Below are 22,708 nucleotides of genomic sequence, written 5' to 3' on the forward strand. Positions count from 1 at the left end.
TTGAAAATAATTAATTTCTTTTAAGGAATTTAATTAAAATTTTATTGAAATTTATCAAATTAAATAATTTTATAACAATTTTTGAAAATAATTTAAGACTTTTTGAAGAATTTTATTAAAATTTTTTTAAAATAAATGAATTCCTGAGAAGAATTTAAATAATAATTTTTGAAAATAATTGTATTCATGCGAAGAATTTTGATTGAATTTCGTTTAAAAAATTAAAATTTTGCTAAGAATATTCTTAAAATTTCTAACAATAATTTAATTCTTAAGAAGATTTTCGTTAAATCTATTTATAAAAAAAGGTAATTTAATTCTTAACGGGAATTTTTAAAAAATTTTGAAAATAATTTAATTTTCGGACAGTATTTTATTAGTTTTTAAAAGAATTGAATTCTTCTGTTGAATTTTGATATTTATCGAAATAATTAAACAAATAACTTTGTTGTTTATCAAGATAATTGAATTCTTTTGCGGAATTATTAAAAAATTTTTGAAAATAATTCATTTCCCGTGACGAATGAAAAGTTATTTATGAAAATAATTAAATTATTGTAACGAATTTTATTATTTTATTGAATAATGGAATGTTTCTTAAATTTGAATTTATTTAAATCTTAAGATATATTTAAAATTGTATTAAAAATATTGAAAATTTTGCGATGAAAATAATTGAATTCCTAAATGAAATTTTATCATTTATGAAAATAATTGATAAATTGTATCAAAATTGTTTTTCTAAAATTAAATTATTTGATAAATTTTATGAAAATAGTAAATATTAAAAATAATTGAATTTTTGTCAAAAAATTTTGCTATTTATAAAGATAATTAAATTCTTGATGAGATATTCGTTCAAATTTTAAAAAATAATTGATTTTCTTCGAAGAATTTTATTACTTTTGAAAATAATTGAATTCTTCTGATGAATATTGTTATTTATGAAAATAATCGAATTTTGAAAAGAATTTTTTTTAAATTCCTAAAAATAATTGAATTTTTGTAAACAATTTTTTTATTTATCAAGATAATTGCATTAAAACTTTTGAAATAATTAAATAATATTAAAAAATTCATTCTGGTCAGAATAAGAAAAAAAATTTGAAGGATTTGTATTAGAATTCGTGAAAGTTTCATAGTTTATGAAGTAAACAAAAAAGAAAAAAGACACAAAAAAATTAGTTATTTTATGAATTCTACAAATTTAATTTTTTCCAGTACTTTTAATAAAAATCCCTGACTTTTCCCTGATTTCCCTGACCTGTGGCAACCCTGAAAAAATATGTTACCAACCAAAAAAATATGTTTGAATTAAACATATTTTATAATAAATTGAATTAAACGTAATTTTATTCATTTACTTTTTATTTATTTACTTATTATTTATTGAATCAATAATATTCTGTTTAATTCAAATATAATTTTTGACTGTATAATAAAGATAATTATGTTTGATTCAAATATATTGTTTTGTCAATGTAATACTATTTGTTAATAAATAATATTAGATAATTTTTTCAATTTATTAATATTATTTGCACTAAAAAAAATTTATTCAATTCAAATACCCGATTACTTTTCTATTAGGTATAAAATAAATATTTACTCGAATCAAATAATTTGATTTCAATCAAATAAATGGTATTTTCTTCAAATACTGAAATTATTGGTTCAAAAAAAATTTAATTGACTTCAATAAAAATTATTTGATTCAAATAAATACTTATTTGGTAATTAACGAAAAATCGGTTATTTGAACCAGAAATGCACAGAAATGTTTCAAACATTTTATGTTGCAGTCTAGAAATAGTAAAAATTGTTTTAAATTTAGGACTTTAAATATAATTCATTTTTTGTACGTCGAAGAAAAAAGTCAACTATCTATTGTTTCAAATTATTTAAAGTATTTACTAATTCAACTTCAGAAAGAGTTTTTTATAAAGATTTAAATTTAAATACTATCGATTTCATAAAATTCAGTGAATGTTAGAGAATTTTTTGAAATCGATAGTATTTAAATTATTTTTCAATATCAATCTATCTTTAGTAAATTATCGGAAATGTATTAGAATTCAAATATTTTTCTTATAATAATATTATACTCAAAAAGAAAGAAAAAAAATGTATAAACGATTTTTTAATGTTTCTCTTCTTTTTAACCGATAAATTTTTGTATACACTGACGAAGTAATTACGAAATTTGTTTACGAAATTACGAAACGCGAGTCAATTCCAAGAGTTATATATATTATTTTTATATAAAAATTTCCCCCCGTTGTTGCTTTTATTGCTCAATTATTGTTATATACTCTTTAAATTAAATATTTATATCTGCCGCTTTCTTCATGTTTTTATTGTGTTTTATAATGTTTGCACTTTGAAGTTGATTTGTTATAAATATAGCTTTTTGTTAATTTTAAGTACCTAGACACTTTCCCTTTACGTCTTCGTTGGAAAAATTTAGTAACCATTATTTTTAATTTGTTATTTTGAATTTAAACAATAATTATGAATTTAATTAAAATAAATTGCATATATTTTCGTAAAAGAACGAAATTAGGATTATTTTCATTATAAATAAATTAATTAATTATCTTTTTTTATATTTTATTACCGTTTTTATTATTTCATAACCATTATTGTTAATTTAAACTTTTAAACAATTATTTTAATCGCATTCGCGAAATAAAGTACCTAGTCATTAGTCAATAAATATTTTATTAGGAACAATTTTTTTTTAATTTTTCTATTTTTATTTATTTGTTTTAGTTTTTAATTTATTTTTTTATTTCTTTATTACAGTTTTTAGTATCTATAGACTTATTTTTTTTCGAAATGTTTAATTTCATTTTCAATTAATTTACAACATTTTTGTTATTTTCAATGATAATAATAAAGTTCCACGAATTGAGTGAAATTTTATTTCTAAAAGTATAATAAAAAGAGGCGAAGATTCTTTTCAAAATTATTTTGTAAATATTTGCAAAAGAAACGAGTCTTTACTTTTATTCATTTAGTCGCTTTCGCTTGTTATTTCAATTAAATTTTAAATGAATATTCAGAAATATTATTCGGTTATTACTTATTATAAACAATAAAAGATAAATTATCATTTTTAGCTATAAACAAAATTAAAATTGAAAAAATAATTGAACTTATCAATTTTGGTTATTATTTAAAATTAAAATTATCAATTTTGTTTGATTAGAAAATTGAAATTAAAATTTATTATTAAAAGTATCCATTTTTTTAAAAAAGTAAAATTAAAAATTTTTAAATTTGGTTATATGAAAAAATTAAAAATTATTATTAAAATTGTCAATTTTGTTTTTTAAAAAACTAAAAGTAAAAATTGGCAAATTTGGTTATTAGAAAATTAAAATTTATTATTATATCAATTTTGTTTTTAAAAAAAAATTAAAATTGATAAATTTAGTTATTAAGGTATAGAAAATAAAAATTATCCAATACATTTGGTTTTTTTGAAAATTTTTCCAACGAGAACAAAATTTTTTGATTGCATTATTGACATGTGTTGTTTCCTTTGTTTTATCGCATGGTTTGTTTTTTTGTTTTGCTATTTTCCATGAATTGTAGATTGTCTGCCTCCACCAAATCATTGTTCAACCTCTTCAAGCCACCGGTGCCAAACAGCGTGAAACACGGGTAAATAAATCAATAAGTAATTAGGGAAAGTTAATTTCCATTTCATATTCACCAATTCCATTAAATATGTCTAATTATAATTTTTAATTATATTCTTCAGGAAACATTTTTTCTTCTATAGTAAAATTTTTATTACATTTACAATTCTAATTTTTTTCTCTTCAAATTTTGCATGGAATAAAATTTTTGTTAAAATAATAAAAATATTCAAAAATTTAATAAACAATACGAATATTTTTTTTAAATTAAAAAATAAGTAAATAAATAAATAAGTAAATGAGTTAATAAGTAAATAAGTAAGTAAATAAATAAGTAAATAAGTAAACAAATAAATAAGTACAAAACTAACAAAAAAAAAAATAATAATAAATTAAATAATATATAATAAATAAAATACAAAACCAAATTTAACAATGAAAAGATAATTGAATAGATAGATTAATTACACAAAGGTAATTAAAAATTAAAAATAATATACAATAGAAAACATTTCAAAGAACAAAAAATTCTTTCTTCAAAAAAATTTAACAATGAAAATAACTGAATAAATGGATTAATTACCACAAGTTAATTAAAAACGAAAAACAATACATAATACAAAAGAATTAAATAAAAAGAATTAATTTCTCTTCTAAAAAAAGGAATTCTTCAGCTATAAATAATTGAAAAATTCCTCAACGCCAGAAATATATTTGTATTACCGATTTTCGATTTAAGGAACGAATATCAATTATGTGAATCACATAATGTACGCAATCTGAGATATTTCCGAGGTTGAGGAACTCTCATTATATACAGAAGGTGGGCAGAGGCGGTTTGCATAATTTCAGTAGATACTCGAGTTGATAAACTGGCTTAAAGAACACATACCGTTCATTTTTTTTTCTCCTCTTATTCAAGTCAATGTTCGGAAAAGAATAGTCTTGACTTAATTCGATTAAAAAGAAAAAAAAGAATAAAAACAGAATTGCAAAAAAATTATCCTCCTCCCACTCCATATATTACTAGAGTTTCTTTAACTTTATATATTCTAAATTTAAATTCAATTCTCCGTCAAGTAGAAAACGAGTTTCCATATTTATAACAGAAAGAAAAAAAAGCGAGGGAGTTTCGCATTACCTTTAACGAAATGCAAACATTCCTTGAATATCATTAACAAGTTTTTTCGCCCCAATAAATTTTTGAAACAAAAAAATTTTTAAATTTCTTAGAGCGAGACAAATTGATCTTTAATAAAGGATTTTATTTTATTTTTTTTATTTTTTCTTAGATTAGAATGAGAAGAGTCGATAAAAAGAAATCGTGGTTGATTGCAAATTTTGATTGTGTAAAATAATTCTTTTTTTTCAAGTGAATAACGGTATTTCAGATAATTGGATGATATTCTAACCTGGATACTTCATTCGTGTTCCTCATTTTCACAACGGTTCATTTAATTCGTGAGCACACGAATGGTGTTAATGAAGAGAGCAATTTTTAATTTTCCCTTGAAATACGTCTCATTACATTTCACTGTCGCGAACAGAAATTAAAGGAAAAGCTGCTTTTAATTAAAAAAAATTTAATTTGCTCCAAAAGAGCAAAAATGAAAATTATTAGCATTGTTATTACTATTGTTATCATTTATTTCTATTTTTAATGAAGAAAATAAATTTATTATTATTCTTGTTATTGTTCATAGTGACAATCGAATCTTTACGATTTACTAATTTTTATTTGGAAAGAAATATTTAACTAAAAATAATTTTTAGGTTTTTAATTAATTAATTTAATAAAAGATAACTAACTAATTAGGACAAAATTTGCATTTGTAAAAATTGAAAAATTTATTTGAAAACTATTTTTAGACTAAGTTGAAGTAGTTAATAAAAATTTAGTAAAAAAATAAATAAAAGTTGATTAATTTAATTAAGGCGAAAATTACATAAAGTGAAAGCAAAAAAATATTTAAAGGTCACTGTTTTTTATACTTGAACTTTTTTTTCTTGCAATAGTAAAAATTACAAGAATGCAATTTCAATAATTGTGTTATAAATTCATCTATACAGGAGTGTAATAAAAATGAACAATACTATTTATTTTTACGAGAGTTCTTCAACGAATTCAATGTCATTTCTGAACGAAACCGGAAGTCACGTTTCCTTCGAATCTGGGTCTTCAAATTTGTAATTTCAATAAGTATGCTAAACAAAAAACAAAAAGTGTAAAAAAATGATAAATAAGCTAATAAGCAATGCAAAAAATGTTTATCGTCTCTAAAGTGAAACACAATGCTCGTTAAAATTTCATTAGTTGGTTTTTATTATTCTCTACTCTCTAAAAAGAAATTATTAATTGATTCATAACAGGACGATTCATTCATTAAATTAAATTAGTAACCGGATATTTTACTAATTATTAGTCAATTATGACTAAAATATGCGTATTTACCTTTTCTATTTTCTTTTATTTTTTATATTTTTTTTATTTAACTATTTTTTGAATTAATTTTTGTAAAGTTTCCTATTTACTATTTATTAAATAAAATTTACTACTAAGTAGTAATAAAAAATAATTATTAATAATTAATTATTAAATTTACTATTAGAAAATTTAAAATTAGTAAATGTTTCAGATTCAAAGTAAAAGAAAGAAGTAACAAATTTCTAGCAAAGTTCACTGATTGAAATAGTAATTTTACTTAACGTATCAGTATAGTTTCTTACTATCAATTGGTAATTTTCAACTACTGATAAAAAATTTCTTACTACTAATCAGTAATTCTTGTATTATTTACTTTTTTTTTTTACTATTTTTACTCTATTTTGGAAAAGATTTAATCAAAATTATTAGCAACGTTTACTGATTAAATTCGTAAGCTTACTAAAGGAATTAATAATTTTTACTACTAGATGGTAATTTTATATTACTAATAAAAAATTTCCTACTACCAGTCTGTTTTTTTACTATTTTTTAAATATTTTTTTTTTGACAAAGATTTAATCAAAATTGTTAGCAACGTTTACTGATAAAATTAGTATTCTTACTAAAGGAATTAATAATTTTTTACTACTATTTAGTAATTTTCCACTAGGAATTAAAAATTCCCTTACTACCAATTTGCTTTTTTTAATTATTTTTAAAATATTTTTTGACAAAGTTTAATCCAATATGATTAGGAAAGTTTACTGATAAAAAGAATAATCTATTTACAAAAATTAATAGTTACTTACTACTAGTTTAATATTCCACTACTAATTCAAAATTATTTCTGTTCAAAGTTATTTCTGATTTTTTTTTTACTAAAATTCGACAAAGATTTGACAAAAAAAACTGTTAGCAATATTTACCGATTAAAATAGTAATCTTACTAAACAAATTAATACTTTTTTTACTACTAATGACTGATTAGTAATTTTCTACTGGGAATTGAAAATTTCCTACTACTAATTTGCTTTTTTAAATTGTTTTTTAAATATTTTTTTACAAACTTTAATTCAATAAGATCAGGAAAGTTTACTGATAAAAAAAATAATCTGTCTACAGAAATTAATAGTTTTTAACTACTAGTTAAATATTTTACTACTGATTCAAAATTTCTTAGTGTCAATCTGCTATTTTACTATTTTTAAAATATATTTTGATAAAAATCCAATAAAAAATTATTAACAAAGTTTACTGCTTAAAATAAAAATTTAAATAAAAGAGAAAATATTTTTTTTAATAGTAATTAGTAATTTTCCACTAGGAATGAAAAATTCCCTACTAGCAATTAACTATTTCTGATTATTTTTTACTATAATTCGACAAAGATTCGACAAAAAAAACTTTTAGTGATATTTACCGATTAAAATAGTAATCTTACTAAAGAAATTAATACTTTTTTACTACTAAATACTAATTGGTAATTTTCTACTAGGGATTGAAAATTTCTTGCTACTAATTAGTTTTTTTTATTTCTTTTTAACTAATTAAAATAATAATTCTGCTATTAAAATTAAGATTTTACTACTAATTAGTAATTTTCTACTTGGAATAAAAAACTTTTTATTACCAATTAATTATTTTTGACCACTTTTACTGTATTTTGACAAAAATTGAATCAAATTTGTCAGTAATGTTTACTATTAGAAATAGTAATTTCAGTAAACGAATCAGTAGTTTAGTTTACTACAAGTTAGTAATTTTTTACTACCAACTAGTATTTTTTACTAGTATTTTTTTACTAACTAGTATATTTTAACTAAAAAAATTGTTTTTGGTATAAGTAAGTCTGTTAAGTCACCAATTAATTAAATTAGTTCGAATTAGTTACTAGTTTGTTATTAATTAATTTAATTGTTGAAAAATCGTTGTTAAATTAGTTAAAAGCGTCTAATTCAAATTAGGGAGTAATAAAAATATTATTATTAAATATTTTCAAGTTAAATATTATTATTAAATATTTTCAACCAAAATACTATTATTAAGTATTTTCAACAAAAATACTATTTTTAAATATTTTCCATCACTAATATATTATTATTGAATATTTCCAATTAAAAATATTGTAGTTATTAAAATAATATTTTAATTTATAACAAAAATTACAATTATTATATAATAGGAAACTCTATGGAAAATAAAAACTTTACTATAGAGTTAAAAAAAAAATTTACAAATAAAATCAGAAACTACAAATTTAAATTTCACATTCAAAAGACGCTTTGAACCTGAGATATTTATTTTTTCTTCTTATTCTTCTTCGTCTTAATTTTTATTGTCTAAGGAATAGCGCGCGTGCTTAAAGACAAAGAAAAGTGAAAATAATTCGCGAAGCATAACTTTGTTACTTTTGAGTGAACATGATGAGAAGGTGCGTTAGCAGTCCTCAGAATAAAATGAGTCAGCCACTTGGATGAAAAAAATGTCCCTCGTTTTGCCAATATAATTTCATCCTAGCGTAATTCAACTCGCACCAGTGGTGCAACAGCTTCCAGCTGGAGAGGCTGCACTTTTTAAATTCACTTTGCCGCGCGTCCTAGATCAAAAGCCGTGAGTCACAACACAGAATAATTGCAAAAAAGGCGAAAAAATTTAAATCCACCTTTTGTAATCGATTCAATGAAAATAATACCTAATTATGCAACAACTAAAAAATTAAACGAAAATTTAAAAAAATAAATAAATAAATACAAGAAATAAAATGAAAAATAAAGAAAATGAATAAAAGAAGGAAATTAAAAATAAATAAATTTTAAATAAACAAATATCTTTGTTTATTTAAAATTTATTTATTTTTAATTTCCTTCTTTTATTTATTTATATATAAATTTTAAAATAAGTAAGTAAATAAAATAATAAATAAATATAAATAAATAAACAATAAAAGTAAATAAATAATAGTTAAATAAAAATTAAACGAAAGAAAATAAAAAAATTAAAATAAATTACATAATAGGGAAAAATGAATAATAATAAAATTTATTATCACCTGTCTGTATATTTAAATTAATAAGAAAAAATAAAAAAGAAGTAATAATGGGCAAATAATAAAATAAAATATTATTTACCTATTTACAAAGATAAACTTAAAAAAGTATATAATAATAAAATGAATAAAAATAAAAATTTTTTCCTATAAACAGAATTTAAAAATTGTTTATTAAAAAATTAACAAAAAGGAGAAATAAAGAAATATAATTTTTTTCCACAAAAGAAAAAATAATTTTTATAGAGAAAAATGTGATTTATGGGAGTTGTAAAATTTGTTGTTTCGACAGCACTAGAGACATGCAGTACAACGAGGATGAAGGTACAGTGCGAATATACCTTCGAGGACGGCCAATTGTCCTTTATGTGCCTACTCCATTGGCGGATACCTACGATCCCCATAAGGTTAATACACCACCTCAGAGCAAATTGAAATTAGACTGGGTCTACGGATACAGAGGCAGAGACTGTAGAAATAATTTACATCTCCTTCCAACGGGAGAAATTGTCTATTTTGTCGCCGGCGTTGTTGTTCTTTACAATATGGAGGTACACAGTCAAAGACATTACATTGGTCACACTGACGATGTCAAGTGGTAAGTCGTCAATTTCATTTTATTTTCTTACTTTTTATATTTTTCATTTGTTATTTTATTTATTTATTTATTATTTTACTACTATAATAATAATAATTATTATTATTATTATAAATATTATTATAAAAAAATAATTATAAAAAAGATTATTATAAATAATAAGACTAATTATGAAATGTTTGTAAATAAAAGTTGATTTTATTTTTACAGCATGGCCATACACCCTAATAAATTAGTTGTCGCCACTGGTCAAGTTGCTGGTGTCGATCGAAACGCCATGGTAAATAATTATTTTTGTCAAATTTGAAATTTAATAAAAACTATATTTGAAAAACATTTCAAGTCAGAATGAATGAAACTATTATTTACTAATGAGGGTCAATGAATATTTTTATTTAAACTTCAAAAATTGTTATAAATAGTCTGAGTCTAATTCCCCTGTACTACTAAAGAAAATCTAAAAGAAAATCTAAAAAAAAATACCAAAGAAAACATTTTTTACCTAAATAACTTGTCAAGAAAGAAGAAAAAAAATATAAAAAGAAAATTTAAAAAAAGTTACATAAAAAAATGAATTCTTAGAAAAAGGATATGTCTGACTAAAGCATACTATAACTACTGATGTCAAAATTATTAAAATTCGCAAATTAGGAAAATAAAAATTTTAATTTTAATTCTAACTGATTTTCCAACCGGTAATTCCCTTAAATTTTTTTTATGTGGATTCGTCTGACTGTAACAATCTGTTACTACTCAGGAAAAAAAATTGTCTGACTTTAAAAAACTGTTACTACTGACAGAAAAATTTGTCTGACTTTGATAAATTGTTACTACTGACAAAAAAATTTGTCTGACTTTGATAAATTGTTACTACTGACAGAAAATTTTGTCTGACTTTGATAACATGTTACAACTGAGAGAAAAATTTGTCTGACTTTAACAATCTGACACTACTGGCACAAAAAATTTGTCTGGCGCTGATAATCTGCTGCTACTGCAACAAAATTTTGTCTGACTTTGAAAATCGGTTAAAGTAGTTTTTACTACTTTTATAAAAAAATAATGAAAATTTAAACATTATCTTACGTTATTCTGAATAATTGTATTTGATTAAAATCAACAACAACACATTTCTCTTCCCTAATAAAATAATAGAAAAAAACAAAATTTATCAGTCTGACTCAGAATGGCCTTTACTACTAATTAAAAAAAACTCTAAATTGTCTTAATTGATTGTCTCTTAAAGTCTTAATTAATTATAAAAGAATTTTTGCCGACTGAAATGAACGAGAAAACATTTTTTCTCCTAGAGAAAAAATTATGGAAAGACAAAAATTTCAGTCTGACTAAAAATGTCTTTTACTACTTACTACAAAAACTCAACTACTTATCACGAATACTCAACGTCTTGTTGGATTTTAAAGAATTGTATCTGACTGAAATCGACAAGAAAAAATTTTTTTTTCTTGAGGAAAAATAAAATAAAAAATTCCCAGTCTGACTAAAAATTGATTTTACTACTTAATACAAAAACTCAACTATTTGCTACTCAAGAAGAAAAACTTATTGTTGAGTATCAAAGAAATAAAGAATTATGTTTGATTGTAACTAACATAAAAAGATTCTTTTGCCTATTCATATAATAATAAACCAAAGTTTCCCAGTCTGACTAAAAATGTTCTTTGCTACTTACAACAAAAAATTAAACGTTTAATTGACTTCCACAGAAATAATTAATTACGTTCGAATATAATCACCATAAAGACATTGTTCTTCCCTAGTCAAAGAATTAATAGAGACAAAAATTTCACAGTCTGACTAAAAATGTCTTTTACTACTTACTACAAAAACTCCAATACTTACGACAAAATTCCACTATAGTTAATACTCAAAAACAAAAACTTGTTGATTGCAGTCAGACAGAAATCTTTTTCATTTTTTTCCCTATTCAAAAAATTAAGAAAAGACAAAAAAATTTTCAGTCTGTCTAACAAAGGCTTTTACTACTAACTACTAAAAACTTAACATTTTATTGGCTTAAAAAAATTATGTTTGACTGTAATGAACATAAAAAGATTTTTTCCCCTAGTTAAAAAATTAAGAAAAACCAAAAATTCCCAGTCTGACTAAAAATGTCATTTGCTACTTACAACAGAAAACTGAACGTTTTATTGACTTCCACAGAAATAATAATTAATTACGTTCGACTATAATCACCATAAAAACATTGTTCTTCCCTAGTCAAAAAATTAAGAAGACTGAAAAATCCTTAGTCTGACCATAAATGTCCTGTTCTACTAATTACAAAAACCTAGCGCCTTATTGACTGTTAAATGATTCCGCCTGACTAAAATCAACCCCTACCACTACTATCAACCTAAAAAAAATTTCCACCCTCTTTTGCAGCCACACATTAGGATATGGAATTCAGTGAGTTTAACAACACTCTCAGTAATCGGAAGCGGTGAATTCGATGGATCAATTTGCTGTCTCTCATTCTCGAAAGCAGACGGGGGGAATTTTTTGTGCGCCATTGATGAGACAGCGGATCACAATATTTCCATCTGGGACTGGCAGAAGGGTGAACGTGGTGTCAAAGTCACCGAGACGAAGGTAAATCTCCCTTTTTTTGCTAAAGAAAATAATTATACAGTACATTTAACAAATAACAATCTATAAATAAACAGGATGACATTTGTTACTTTTTTTTGCTTGGTTTCTTTTTTTTTGGTCCGTTAGCTATTGTTGATAAATATTTTATACCAGCGGAAGTAAGTGATTAAACGGAGAGGACAATTTTCAATTACAGTGTTCGGTTGATACGGTGGTGTGCGCCGAATGGCATCCGCTGGAACGAAATCAGATTGTTTCGTGTGGCAAAGGACACGTTTCGTTTTGGTCCTTGGACAATGGCGGTATGCTTTACAAGAAAATGGGTGTTTTCGAGAGTCGCGAGAAGCCAAGATACGTGACTTGCGTTGCCTTCAATCAAAATGGTGATGTCCTCACTGGCGACAGTAATGGGAACATTATTGTTTGGGCGAGAGGTAGATGGAATTCCATTTTATTCAACTAAATTAGAATTCAATTTTATTCAATCCCATTAAATATTAATAAATTCAATTAGGCTTTATTCAATTAAATTCCAAATTACTAAATTCATTTAGATTTTATTCAATTCTATTCTACTTTATTAAATTCATTTAGATTTTATTCAATTAAATATTCCTCAATTCAATTCCATTTTATTAAATTCATTTAGATTTTATTCAATTAAATTCAGTACATTTTATTTAATTAAATTCATTCCATTTTATTCAATTAATCTATTTAAATATTATTAAATTCAATTCAATTTGATTAAATTCAATTCAATTGCATTGTATTAAATTGAATTAGATTTTATCAAATTCAATTGAATTAAATATTCTTCAATTTAATTTAATTCCATTTTTCTAAATTTATTTACATTTTATTCAATTCTATTTAATTTAATCCAATTAAATATTATTGAATTGAATTCAAGTCATTAAATTTAATTCAATTCCACTGTATTATATTCAAATAGAATTTATTCAATTCAATTCAATTCTACTTTATTAAATTCATTTAGATTTCTTCCAATTCAATTCAATCCATTTTATCCAATTAAATCCAATTAAATATTATTAAATTCAATTCCATTCCATTGTATTAAATTCAATTAGATTTTATTTAATTAAAGTCAATGAAATATTCTTCAATTTAATTCAATTCCATTTTATTAAATTGATTTAGATTTTATTCCATTCAATTAATCTATTTAAATATTATTAAATTCAATTAAATTGCATTGTATTATATTGAATTAAATATTACTTAATCCAATTCAATTCCACTGCATTATATTCAATTACACGTATTTCAATTAAATTCCATTTTATTATCAATTCAATTTCATTTTATTAAATTCATTTAGATATTATTCAATTTAATTCAATCTATTTTATTCAATTAAATCCAATCAAATATTATTAAACTAAATTCAATTCCATTGTATTAAATTCAATTAGATTTTATTCAATTAAATTCAATTAAATATTCTTCAATTTAATTCAATTCCATTTTATTAAATTAATTAAGATTTTATTCAATTCAATTTAATTAAATTCAATTCAATTCCACTGTCTGAAATTGAATTAAATATTATTCAATCCTATTCAATCCCATTCAAATCCATTTTATTGAATTCAATTACATTTTATTCAATTTCAATTCCATTGTATTGTAATTAAAAAACATATTAGTTTCTTTCAAGAAAGACATTATTTTTACTGTCGAAAAAAAAATTATTTTTCGTTTTTGAAGAAAAACTGTTTTTTTTTTGTTTTCGAAAAAAAAATTGTCCTTTATTTTCCGAAAAGAAAAATTTCTTTTTTCTTTATTTTCAAGGAACAAATACAATTGCAAGGCTGGTGAAAAATGTTCACGAGGGATCGATATTTTCCATGTGCGTTTTAAAGGACGGAAATATTGTCACGGGTGGTGGCAAAGATGGAATGCTTTATCATTTGGACGGGTCCTTGAATAAAACTGGACAAAGTGCACAGGTACAAAAATAAACTTTTTTACACTAAAAAATGAAAATTTATTTTAATTTAATAATCGATTAAATACTTATCAAGTAAATATTAATTTAATAATAAGTAAAAATAATTATGTCAAATAAAAGTTAAGTAATATGAAAAAATATTTCTTTAATAACTAATCCATTGTTTGAATCAAATAAAAATTTTTTTCTAAGAAAAAATGTTTTTATTTGAAATTAATAAAACATTATTTGCTTTAGTATAGAAATGGTTATCTTATTATTTTTTATAATTAATGTTTATTATTATTTTTTTGTAATTATTTTTTATAAGTATTTTTTATAATTATTTTCTTTTGTAATTATTTTGAATAAAGGAAATATTTCTTTCATTGTAAATAGTCGATTATTTGAATCGAGTAAATATTTATTTGCAAAAAATAATTCATAATTTAAATCAATGTAACTGTATTTGATCAAATACAGAAATTTTAGTTTCAAACAACTTTTTTTTTATTTAAATAAAAATTACTTGATTCAAGTAAATATTGTAACTGTAACTTTATCAAAATTATTTTCAAAATTTTAATTCAATTATTATTTTCTACAATTTTAAATTATTTTTTATGAAAATAATAATTGAATTCCTTAAAAAAATTTTATTATTTATGAAAATAATTGAATTCCTGTGAAATTTTTATTATTTTATGAAAATAATTAAATGTTTGCATACAATTTTTTAAAAAAATTTTTTTAAATAATTGAATTCTTTTTGGGAAATTTTATTAAAATCGTAGATATTGAAAATCATTGAAATTAGAAAAATGCATTTTATTTTTGAAAATAATTGAAATTAGGACAAGAATTTTTTTTTGACATTTATGAAAATAAATTGAACTTTGGAGAAGAATTTTGTTATTTATAAAGATAATTGGGATTTTTACGAGAATTTTTTTCAAATTTTGAACATAGTTGAATTTTTTAAGAAGAATTTTATTTTTTTTGAAAATAATTGAATTTCTGCAATTATTTGAAATTTCTCCAAAATTGAATTTTTTTAGTGTTTTTAACAAAAATTTAATTTTTAAATTCTTTTTTTAAAATTAATAATTTTATTTAAAAAAGGCCAGTAAGAAGTTAGCTAGTATATCAAATAAAATAAATTGGAACTTGAAATAAAAAGTTAATAAAAAGGACATTAAATTTTTACAATATAAAAAAATTTTATTTATTTAAATATTTATTTATTGAAAATTGAAAATAAAATAAGGAGAATAGTGGACGATTGCGATTATCTCATTTTACGAATGTTGGAGACGTTCGTCCAAAAGTTACAATGAGGTCTTTATAAAAGAGGTCGAGGCATTGAAGATTGAGTAATTTCAACTCTCATTATACAATTTGCCAGATCGAGGATCATTTTGGCGGAATTCGCACAGTGAACGAGGGCAGGGGTTCTCAATATTTAGTGGGCACTACGAGAAATTGCATTTTGGTCGGCGATATGGAAATGGAATTTCATCCAACTGTTTTGGGACACGCCGACGAGGTATGGGGTTTGGCGTCGCATCCAACTTTACCACAATTTGCAACTGCAGCTCACGATCGCTTATTACAAATGTGGGACAGTCTCAGTCACACTGTCGTTTGGAGCAAGGACATCGGGGTGAGTTTTCAGCTCGACCTTTCAATATAATATCTTCCAATGAGACAATTTTTTTTTCTTCTTCTTGACCTTCCCTAATTAACGACACTTTTCGTTGAATTTTTATTTACAAAAAAAAAATATGAAAAAAATTTTATGTCTCCTCATTCAACCACTGCACGAGGTGAATTTATTTTCGTCTCTTGAATTTTAATTAAAAGTCATCGATAAAAGGTTTCAATTTATTTTTTTTTTACTGAGGAAAGCAAAAAAGATAATTTGTTTGCAAATTTTAAATAAATTTCCTTGTCACGAGAATATAATTTTAATTAAAAGTCATCAAAAAGAGGATTCAACTTTTTTTTTAAAATAAAAAATTTGGCTTATAAATTCGAAAAGTAAAAATAAATAAATAGTTGATAATAATTTTACTGGATCGATTTAACGAATTAATTGAAAATGCTAATTATTTTCAGGAACAAGCGCAGAGCGTTTGCTTTTCGCCAGACGGAAATATATTGGTTGTCGGTTGCACGAATGGAAAATGGCTAGTGATTGATAGTGAGACAAGAGAATTATACAGTCATCATTCAGACGGTTCTGAGCCAATTCAGGTGAGAATCGATTTTGCAATATATATATATAGAAAACAATGAACCATTTCAAGATACAATGTAATTGATTAATAACAATTGTACTTTCCATAATGAATGTGTCCTAATTCTTTCGTCAAGCGCATATATAAGATAAATAGGCGGAAAAAAATTGGCAAACTTCTTTTTGGAAATCCTCCAAATTAAATTAAGCAAATTTTTGTAAACTTTATTGTTCAGCTTCTTCTTTTTTTTGTGTTACAATTTTTTTTTTTTTTTTTTTTTGAATTTTTACCTGTCTTTGTAAAATTAATAATTATAAAATTATAATATTTAATAATTAATTTTGCAATTTATTTCCAATCGAAAATTGTTCAATTTTTTCCTATATTTAATATTTGTTGTCAGAATAGAGAATTTTTATTTTGAGAAATTCTGTTTTCTTCTAGAATGAAAGCAAAGAAAAGAAAAAAAAATAAAAGTTCGAAAAAATTAAACATTAAAAGTGAAAAAAATAATAGTTCGAAAAAATTAAACATTAAAAGTGAAAAAATAAAACATTAAAACTGAAAAAGAATAAAAGTTGGAATATAATAATATTAAATGAATTGTTTTCAGATAATGAAATTTTCACCTGACGGTTCATTACTTGCTATTGGTTCTCGGGATAATCATATTTACATTTATCAAGTGAGCGAGGATGCGATAAAATACAGTCGAGTTGGACGTTGCATGGTAGGTTGAAATTTATTTTGAATAATTTCCCAAAAAAAAAAGTTTATAATAATTAAATGATAAAACAAAAAAAAACTGTCGAGAAAATCGAAGGCTTCTTTTATCAAATAATAACTGAAATAATAAATTTTTTTCTCGCTTTCCAGCCAAAGCGGATTCGAAGACGCGGAGTAAGATTTGTCATTGATTCATCTCCGAAATAGACATTTTCGTTGATATATTATTTAATATATAGAAATATTAAAATATAACATAAAAATTATTTTAAAATTTCGAAGAAATTCCAAGAAATTTCCAAGAAGAAAATTTCGAAATTGAGAAATTTAGAAAAATTAGTTTATCGTAATTTTTTAAAATGTCTCTTTTGGAAAACCATTAAATTCTATATAGAGAAAATAGAAAGTAGATTTGTTCTTTTTAAATATGTATGAAAAAAATTTTTAGAGACAAGCCATTACTTCATCACAAGCACGCTTTTCATATTTGTTTTCTACTTTTTATCTCATTATACTCGCATCGTTATTATTTTTGCAGCAAAATCGCATGTTCGAGAGAAATTCGGGATTAAAGAAAAAACTGTGCAGTAATATTTCGATAATGAAAGTAAAACTTATTACTAACTTTTTGGCGAATAAATGAATGAAAATATATTTGTTTCAGTAAATAATATACTTTCGATTATTTATATTGAAAATTTCTATATTGAATATTTGTACTATTAAATATTTATATTATTGAACATTCCTATTGAATATTTGTATTAAATATTTATGCTAAATATTTGTATTAAATATTTATGCCGAATATTTCTATTAAATATTTCTCAAAAAATTTTTGCATTTTTGTTAATAATTAATTTATTACAATAAATGAATTAATTAAAAAAATTCACCGTCTCTAATACTAAATTTTAGTTGCGATTCTAAATAAATATATTTAAAGAAATAAATAAGGAGAGAAAAAATAGAAAATAAAAAATAAAGAGATAATTGTTTAGTTATCGAAAATTTACTGTAATTTCTTGAAAACAGTTTTATGTTCAATTATCGAGAGTTTACTGTACTGAATTATGAATTTATAATGTAAACTAGCAAATATGTTACGAAATTATTTTCAAAAATAGAATCCTGTTAATATTTACTTAAAAACTAAAAACTATTTATTTTTTCCAGGGACATTCCAGTTTTATAACTCATTTAGACTGGTCGGCAGATGGAAATTATCTTCGAAGTAATAGCGGGGATTACGAATTACTTTACTGTGAGTATAATTTTCAATTTGAAAAAGTTTATCATCTCCTACTTTTTTCATTATTGTTTCTTATTATTTCTTATTATTTATTCTATTTATATTTTATTTATTTTAATTTAATTTATTTTTTAATTTTTTAATTTATCTACTTTATTTATACTTTATTATTTATTTATTTAAATATTTTATTCATATTTTATTATTTATTTACTTTATTTATACTTATTTACTTATTAAACCACTGGACGAACATAATTCATGTTTTTATTTTATTTAATTTGTTAATTAATTATTTTTTATTCATTGTTTACTTTTTCAAAAACTATTCAATTTTTCAAGTTGAAATATTTTCGAAAACTATAATTGAATGAAAATAACTACCTAATATTTGTAATTGAATAATAAATCATAAATAATAACTAACAAGTAAAAAATAATAATAAACAAATAATAAATAATGATAAATATAAAATAAAAACTATCTTATGCTGTGAAGAGAAATTCCTACTCGAAGGAAATCTTTCTTACTGACAGTGTGGTAAAGAAGAGAAAGAAATTAAAAATTTTTTTTTTTAGGGAATCCGGGAGTTTGCCGACAAATTCCTCAATCGTCAACTTTAAGGGATGTCGATTGGTCAACACAGAATTGTGTTATTTCTTTTGAAACAATCGGTATTTGGCCAGATGGTGCAGACGGCACTGATGTTAATAATTGTTCACGCAGCGGAGATGGCAAGTTACTTGCCACTGGTGATGATTTTGGTAAAGTCAAGCTCTTCTCTTATCCGGTTTGCCAACCAAAGGTAAGAGTTCAACAATATTTTGTTTCAAATTTTCAAAAAAAAAAAAAAAATCTGTTCTTTTTTGACTAAAAATATTTTCATTATTAATCACTTTGAAGCATTATTAATTAATTAATTCGTCAATAATATATTAATTAATTCGTTATGAATTAATTTATTATTAATTCGTTATTAACTAATTATTTACTGATTCCTTATTAATTAATTCCTCATTAATTAATTTCTTATTAATTCGTTATTAATTAATTTCTTATTAATTCGTTATTAACTAATTAATTATTAAATCTTTATTAGTTACTTCATTATTAATAAATTCGTTGTTAATTAATTTATTATTGATTCGTTGTCAACTAATTTATTATTAATTACTTATTAATTCATCATTGATTAACTCTGTATTAATTAATTAATTATTATTTTCGTATCAAATTAATTTCTTTTTAAATTTTTAATTCATTATTAATTTGTTGGTTATTAAATCGTTATTAATTAATTCGTCAATTATTTGTTAATAATTAATTTATTATTTATTCATTATTAACTATCTAATTATTAATTTCGTCATTAATCAACTTCTTATTAATTGGTTATTAATTAATTAATTAATGATTCAAATAACCGATTACTTGACAATTATCAATTAAATATTTACTTGAATCAAGCAATTTTTATTTAAGTCAATTAAATAGTATTTGAAGCAAATACCATTTAATTACTTCAAATAAAAAGTTATTTGACTAAATTAAATATTTAATTGATAATAGTCAAGTAATAGGTTATTTGCATCAAATAAATTCTTTTTCAGTGTAGAATAGGGCTATTTAAAAATAATTTTTTATAAATATTTCAAATTATAAAAAAGTAAAGTAAAAAAGTAAAAAGTAAAAGTAAAGAATTAAAATTAATAACAATTACTATTTATGTTAATTAATTCTATCCTATTTTTTGTACTTTTGAATTTTTATGATAAATTACTGAAAATAGCGCTAGAGATATTTTACAAAAATATTTCTAATTTTTTACTTTCTACTTTTTTTTAATTTTTCAAAAATGTTAGTTGATTTTTTTTTAAGTAATTTCTACTTGCCTAAAAAATTACAAAAGATTTAAAACAACTTTGCAAAATTTATTAGCGTAAAAAAAATTCTGATTTAAAAATCGAATTTGGAAAGGTCACTTGCATAATTTTTTGGACTCTTTTTTTCAGTCACTCCACCATTCTTATGGAGGTCACTCGAGTCACGTGACAAATGTCGCCTTTCTGCAGGATGATACCCGGCTTGCATCAATTGGAGGTGGTGATACCAGCGTTTTACAGTGGGTTGTAAATTAGATTCGTTAAAAAAAAGAAGAGGAAGAAGAAGAAGAAGAAGAATGACGGAAATGACATCACCGGAACTTTACGATAACACTTCTTTTTTTTCTCCAAACTAATCGATAGATGAAAAATGGAGAAAGCGAAACGCGAAATCACTTTCTTTCAACATCAACAGGACGACGACTTTCGGTTTTGAACAGTGTTTCTCAACCGTCATTTGTCCTCATGAAGAATGCAATTTCGCTTTTTACAAATAAGCATAATATACGTTCGATTGTAAATAGAAAAAAAAAGAATTTTTACTTCAGTTCAATAACGTTTAGAAAACTTAGTAACGAACTCGATATTTGTAAGACATATTGAGTTGTTTATTTCTCTATTCAATTTTTTTTTGTAATTCAAACAAAGTTTGAAGGAACGAAAAAATTTCTACGAAAAAAATTATTTACAAAATGTTTTACAAAAAACGGTTTCAAAATGAATTTTTAGTAAAATAGTATTTTCACTTCGTTTTAATTTTTTTCAAAAACGAATTTGTCAAATTAAATAGTCAAATTTTTACTAGATTCTATTTTCTTCTAAACTAATTTACCAAAATGGTAAATTATTAGTATTTTCACTATAGGTTAAAACTTATAGTAAAAATAACTTTTCGTTAAGTTAATTTTTAAAAAAATAAATTTTTTCATAAATGAACTTAAAAAAATTATTTTCACTTAGATTTTTTTTCCAAATGAATTTATCAAAATAGTCTTTTAATTTTTATTTAGTTTTTATTTTTTCTTTCTCAATTTTTATTATTTCGAATAAAAAAAAGTGAAAAAAGTTTGACTTAGTCATTCAACGAAAACTTCTACAAGATTGCTACTAAAGAAAAAAAATAATAACTCAGACTTAAACTAAATAAAAATAATTACCTCTCAAGGAACGAAAATACTATTTTTAGACAAATTTTTATGCACAAAGGAAGCAGTAAGCAGGATTAAAAGAAATTTCTGGTCGATATTTTATAATTAAAATTCAGCAACTGTAAAAATTTACATCTAAAATTGTCAAATTGTGAATCAATTGTAAAAATTAAAAAGAAAAATTTATGCCTTGACACAATTGTAAAAAAAAATTTGGACAAGCAATTTTAGGTTCCAAATTCTAGTTTCTTAACATTAATAAATTTTTATTAATTCGGAAATAAAGCTTCGATTTCTATAAATATTGAAGACAAGAGACTCGAGGAAACAATTTTTTATAATATTTATTATTAAAAATAATAAATAATAATTAAATTATTAGAGGAAATGAAAATTAATTATTAAAAAAAAATAAGTTAATTCAGTTGTTGAAAAGAATATATAAATAATATTTAATTATTAAAAAGAATAAAAATCACTTTGAAGGGATTAGTTTAATTATGAAAGGGAGTAAAAATAATTCAATTATTAAAAGAAATTACAGTCATTTAAATATTAAAAAGAATAAAAAAAATTCCTTTAAAAGGATTAAAAATAGTTTAATTATTAAAAGAATAAAAATAATTCAATTATTAGAAATGAATGAAAATAGTCTAATTATTAAAAAAAATAAATAAAATTTTAATTAATAAAAAGAATGAAAATAATCTACTTATTAAAAGGAATGAAAACAATTTAATTATCAAGCAGAATGAAAATGATTTTAATTATTATATTTAGAAACTTTTTCAAAAATTATTTTTACTTTTTTTAGTAATGAAAGTAATTGAGTTATTAAGAATAAAAATATATATGTTAATTAAATTAAAAATGGAAAACATACATTTTATAATATTTATTATAAAAAATTGTCATTTAATGATTTAATTGTATGTTAGGTACGTAAATTATATGATGAAAGTATTAAACAATTTTTTTTATGAAATGAAAACTGTACATTAATGTAATTGCATTATTTATTTGAATTGTCTATTTCAACGAGATTTTTTATTCATGATGTTAATAATTAATATAAGTTTAAATATTAAGGCGTAAAACTTGTTTCAATTTAGAAAAAAAAACTCTGCGCACAAAATTTTTTGTTCATGTTGCCATGCCAAATACTATTATTT

The 22,708-nt window shown here is 22.2% G+C and overlaps 1 protein-coding gene across 11 annotated transcripts in view; it reads left to right on the forward strand.

Moving 5' to 3' along the window:
• The window catches only part of LOC122507749 (echinoderm microtubule-associated protein-like 2), a 45,004-nt gene extending 23,274 nt beyond the window's left edge, over nucleotides 1-21,730 (forward strand). For 6 of the 11 annotated variants that reach the window (XM_043620625.1, XM_043620617.1, XM_043620619.1 and 3 more), the window contains 13 exons: nucleotides 3,601-3,669; nucleotides 9,411-9,716; nucleotides 9,927-9,996; nucleotides 12,123-12,329; nucleotides 12,526-12,763; nucleotides 14,148-14,305; nucleotides 15,692-15,949; nucleotides 16,405-16,542; nucleotides 17,140-17,256; nucleotides 17,403-17,426; nucleotides 18,429-18,516; nucleotides 19,084-19,310; nucleotides 20,518-21,730. In XM_043620625.1, the coding sequence (XP_043476560.1) occupies nucleotides 3,601-3,669; nucleotides 9,411-9,716; nucleotides 9,927-9,996; nucleotides 12,123-12,329; nucleotides 12,526-12,763; nucleotides 14,148-14,305; nucleotides 15,692-15,949; nucleotides 16,405-16,542; nucleotides 17,140-17,256; nucleotides 17,403-17,426; nucleotides 18,429-18,516; nucleotides 19,084-19,310; nucleotides 20,518-20,643 (2,026 nt within the window). In that variant the 3' untranslated portion in view covers nucleotides 20,644-21,730. The remainder of the gene's footprint in view (nucleotides 1-3,600; nucleotides 3,670-9,410; nucleotides 9,717-9,926; nucleotides 9,997-12,122; nucleotides 12,330-12,525; nucleotides 12,764-14,147; nucleotides 14,306-15,691; nucleotides 15,950-16,404; nucleotides 16,543-17,139; nucleotides 17,257-17,402; nucleotides 17,427-18,428; nucleotides 18,517-19,083; nucleotides 19,311-20,517) is intronic. The other 5 variants (XM_043620622.1, XM_043620624.1, XM_043620623.1 and 2 more) reach the window with 2 other exon arrangements.
• The last annotated feature ends 978 nt before the right edge of the window (nucleotides 21,731-22,708 follow it).

This window comes from Leptopilina heterotoma, unplaced genomic scaffold (genome assembly GCF_015476425.1).
Source record: "Leptopilina heterotoma isolate Lh14 unplaced genomic scaffold, ASM1547642v1 Lhet_51, whole genome shotgun sequence".
Lineage (NCBI taxonomy): Eukaryota > Metazoa > Arthropoda > Insecta > Hymenoptera > Figitidae > Leptopilina > Leptopilina heterotoma.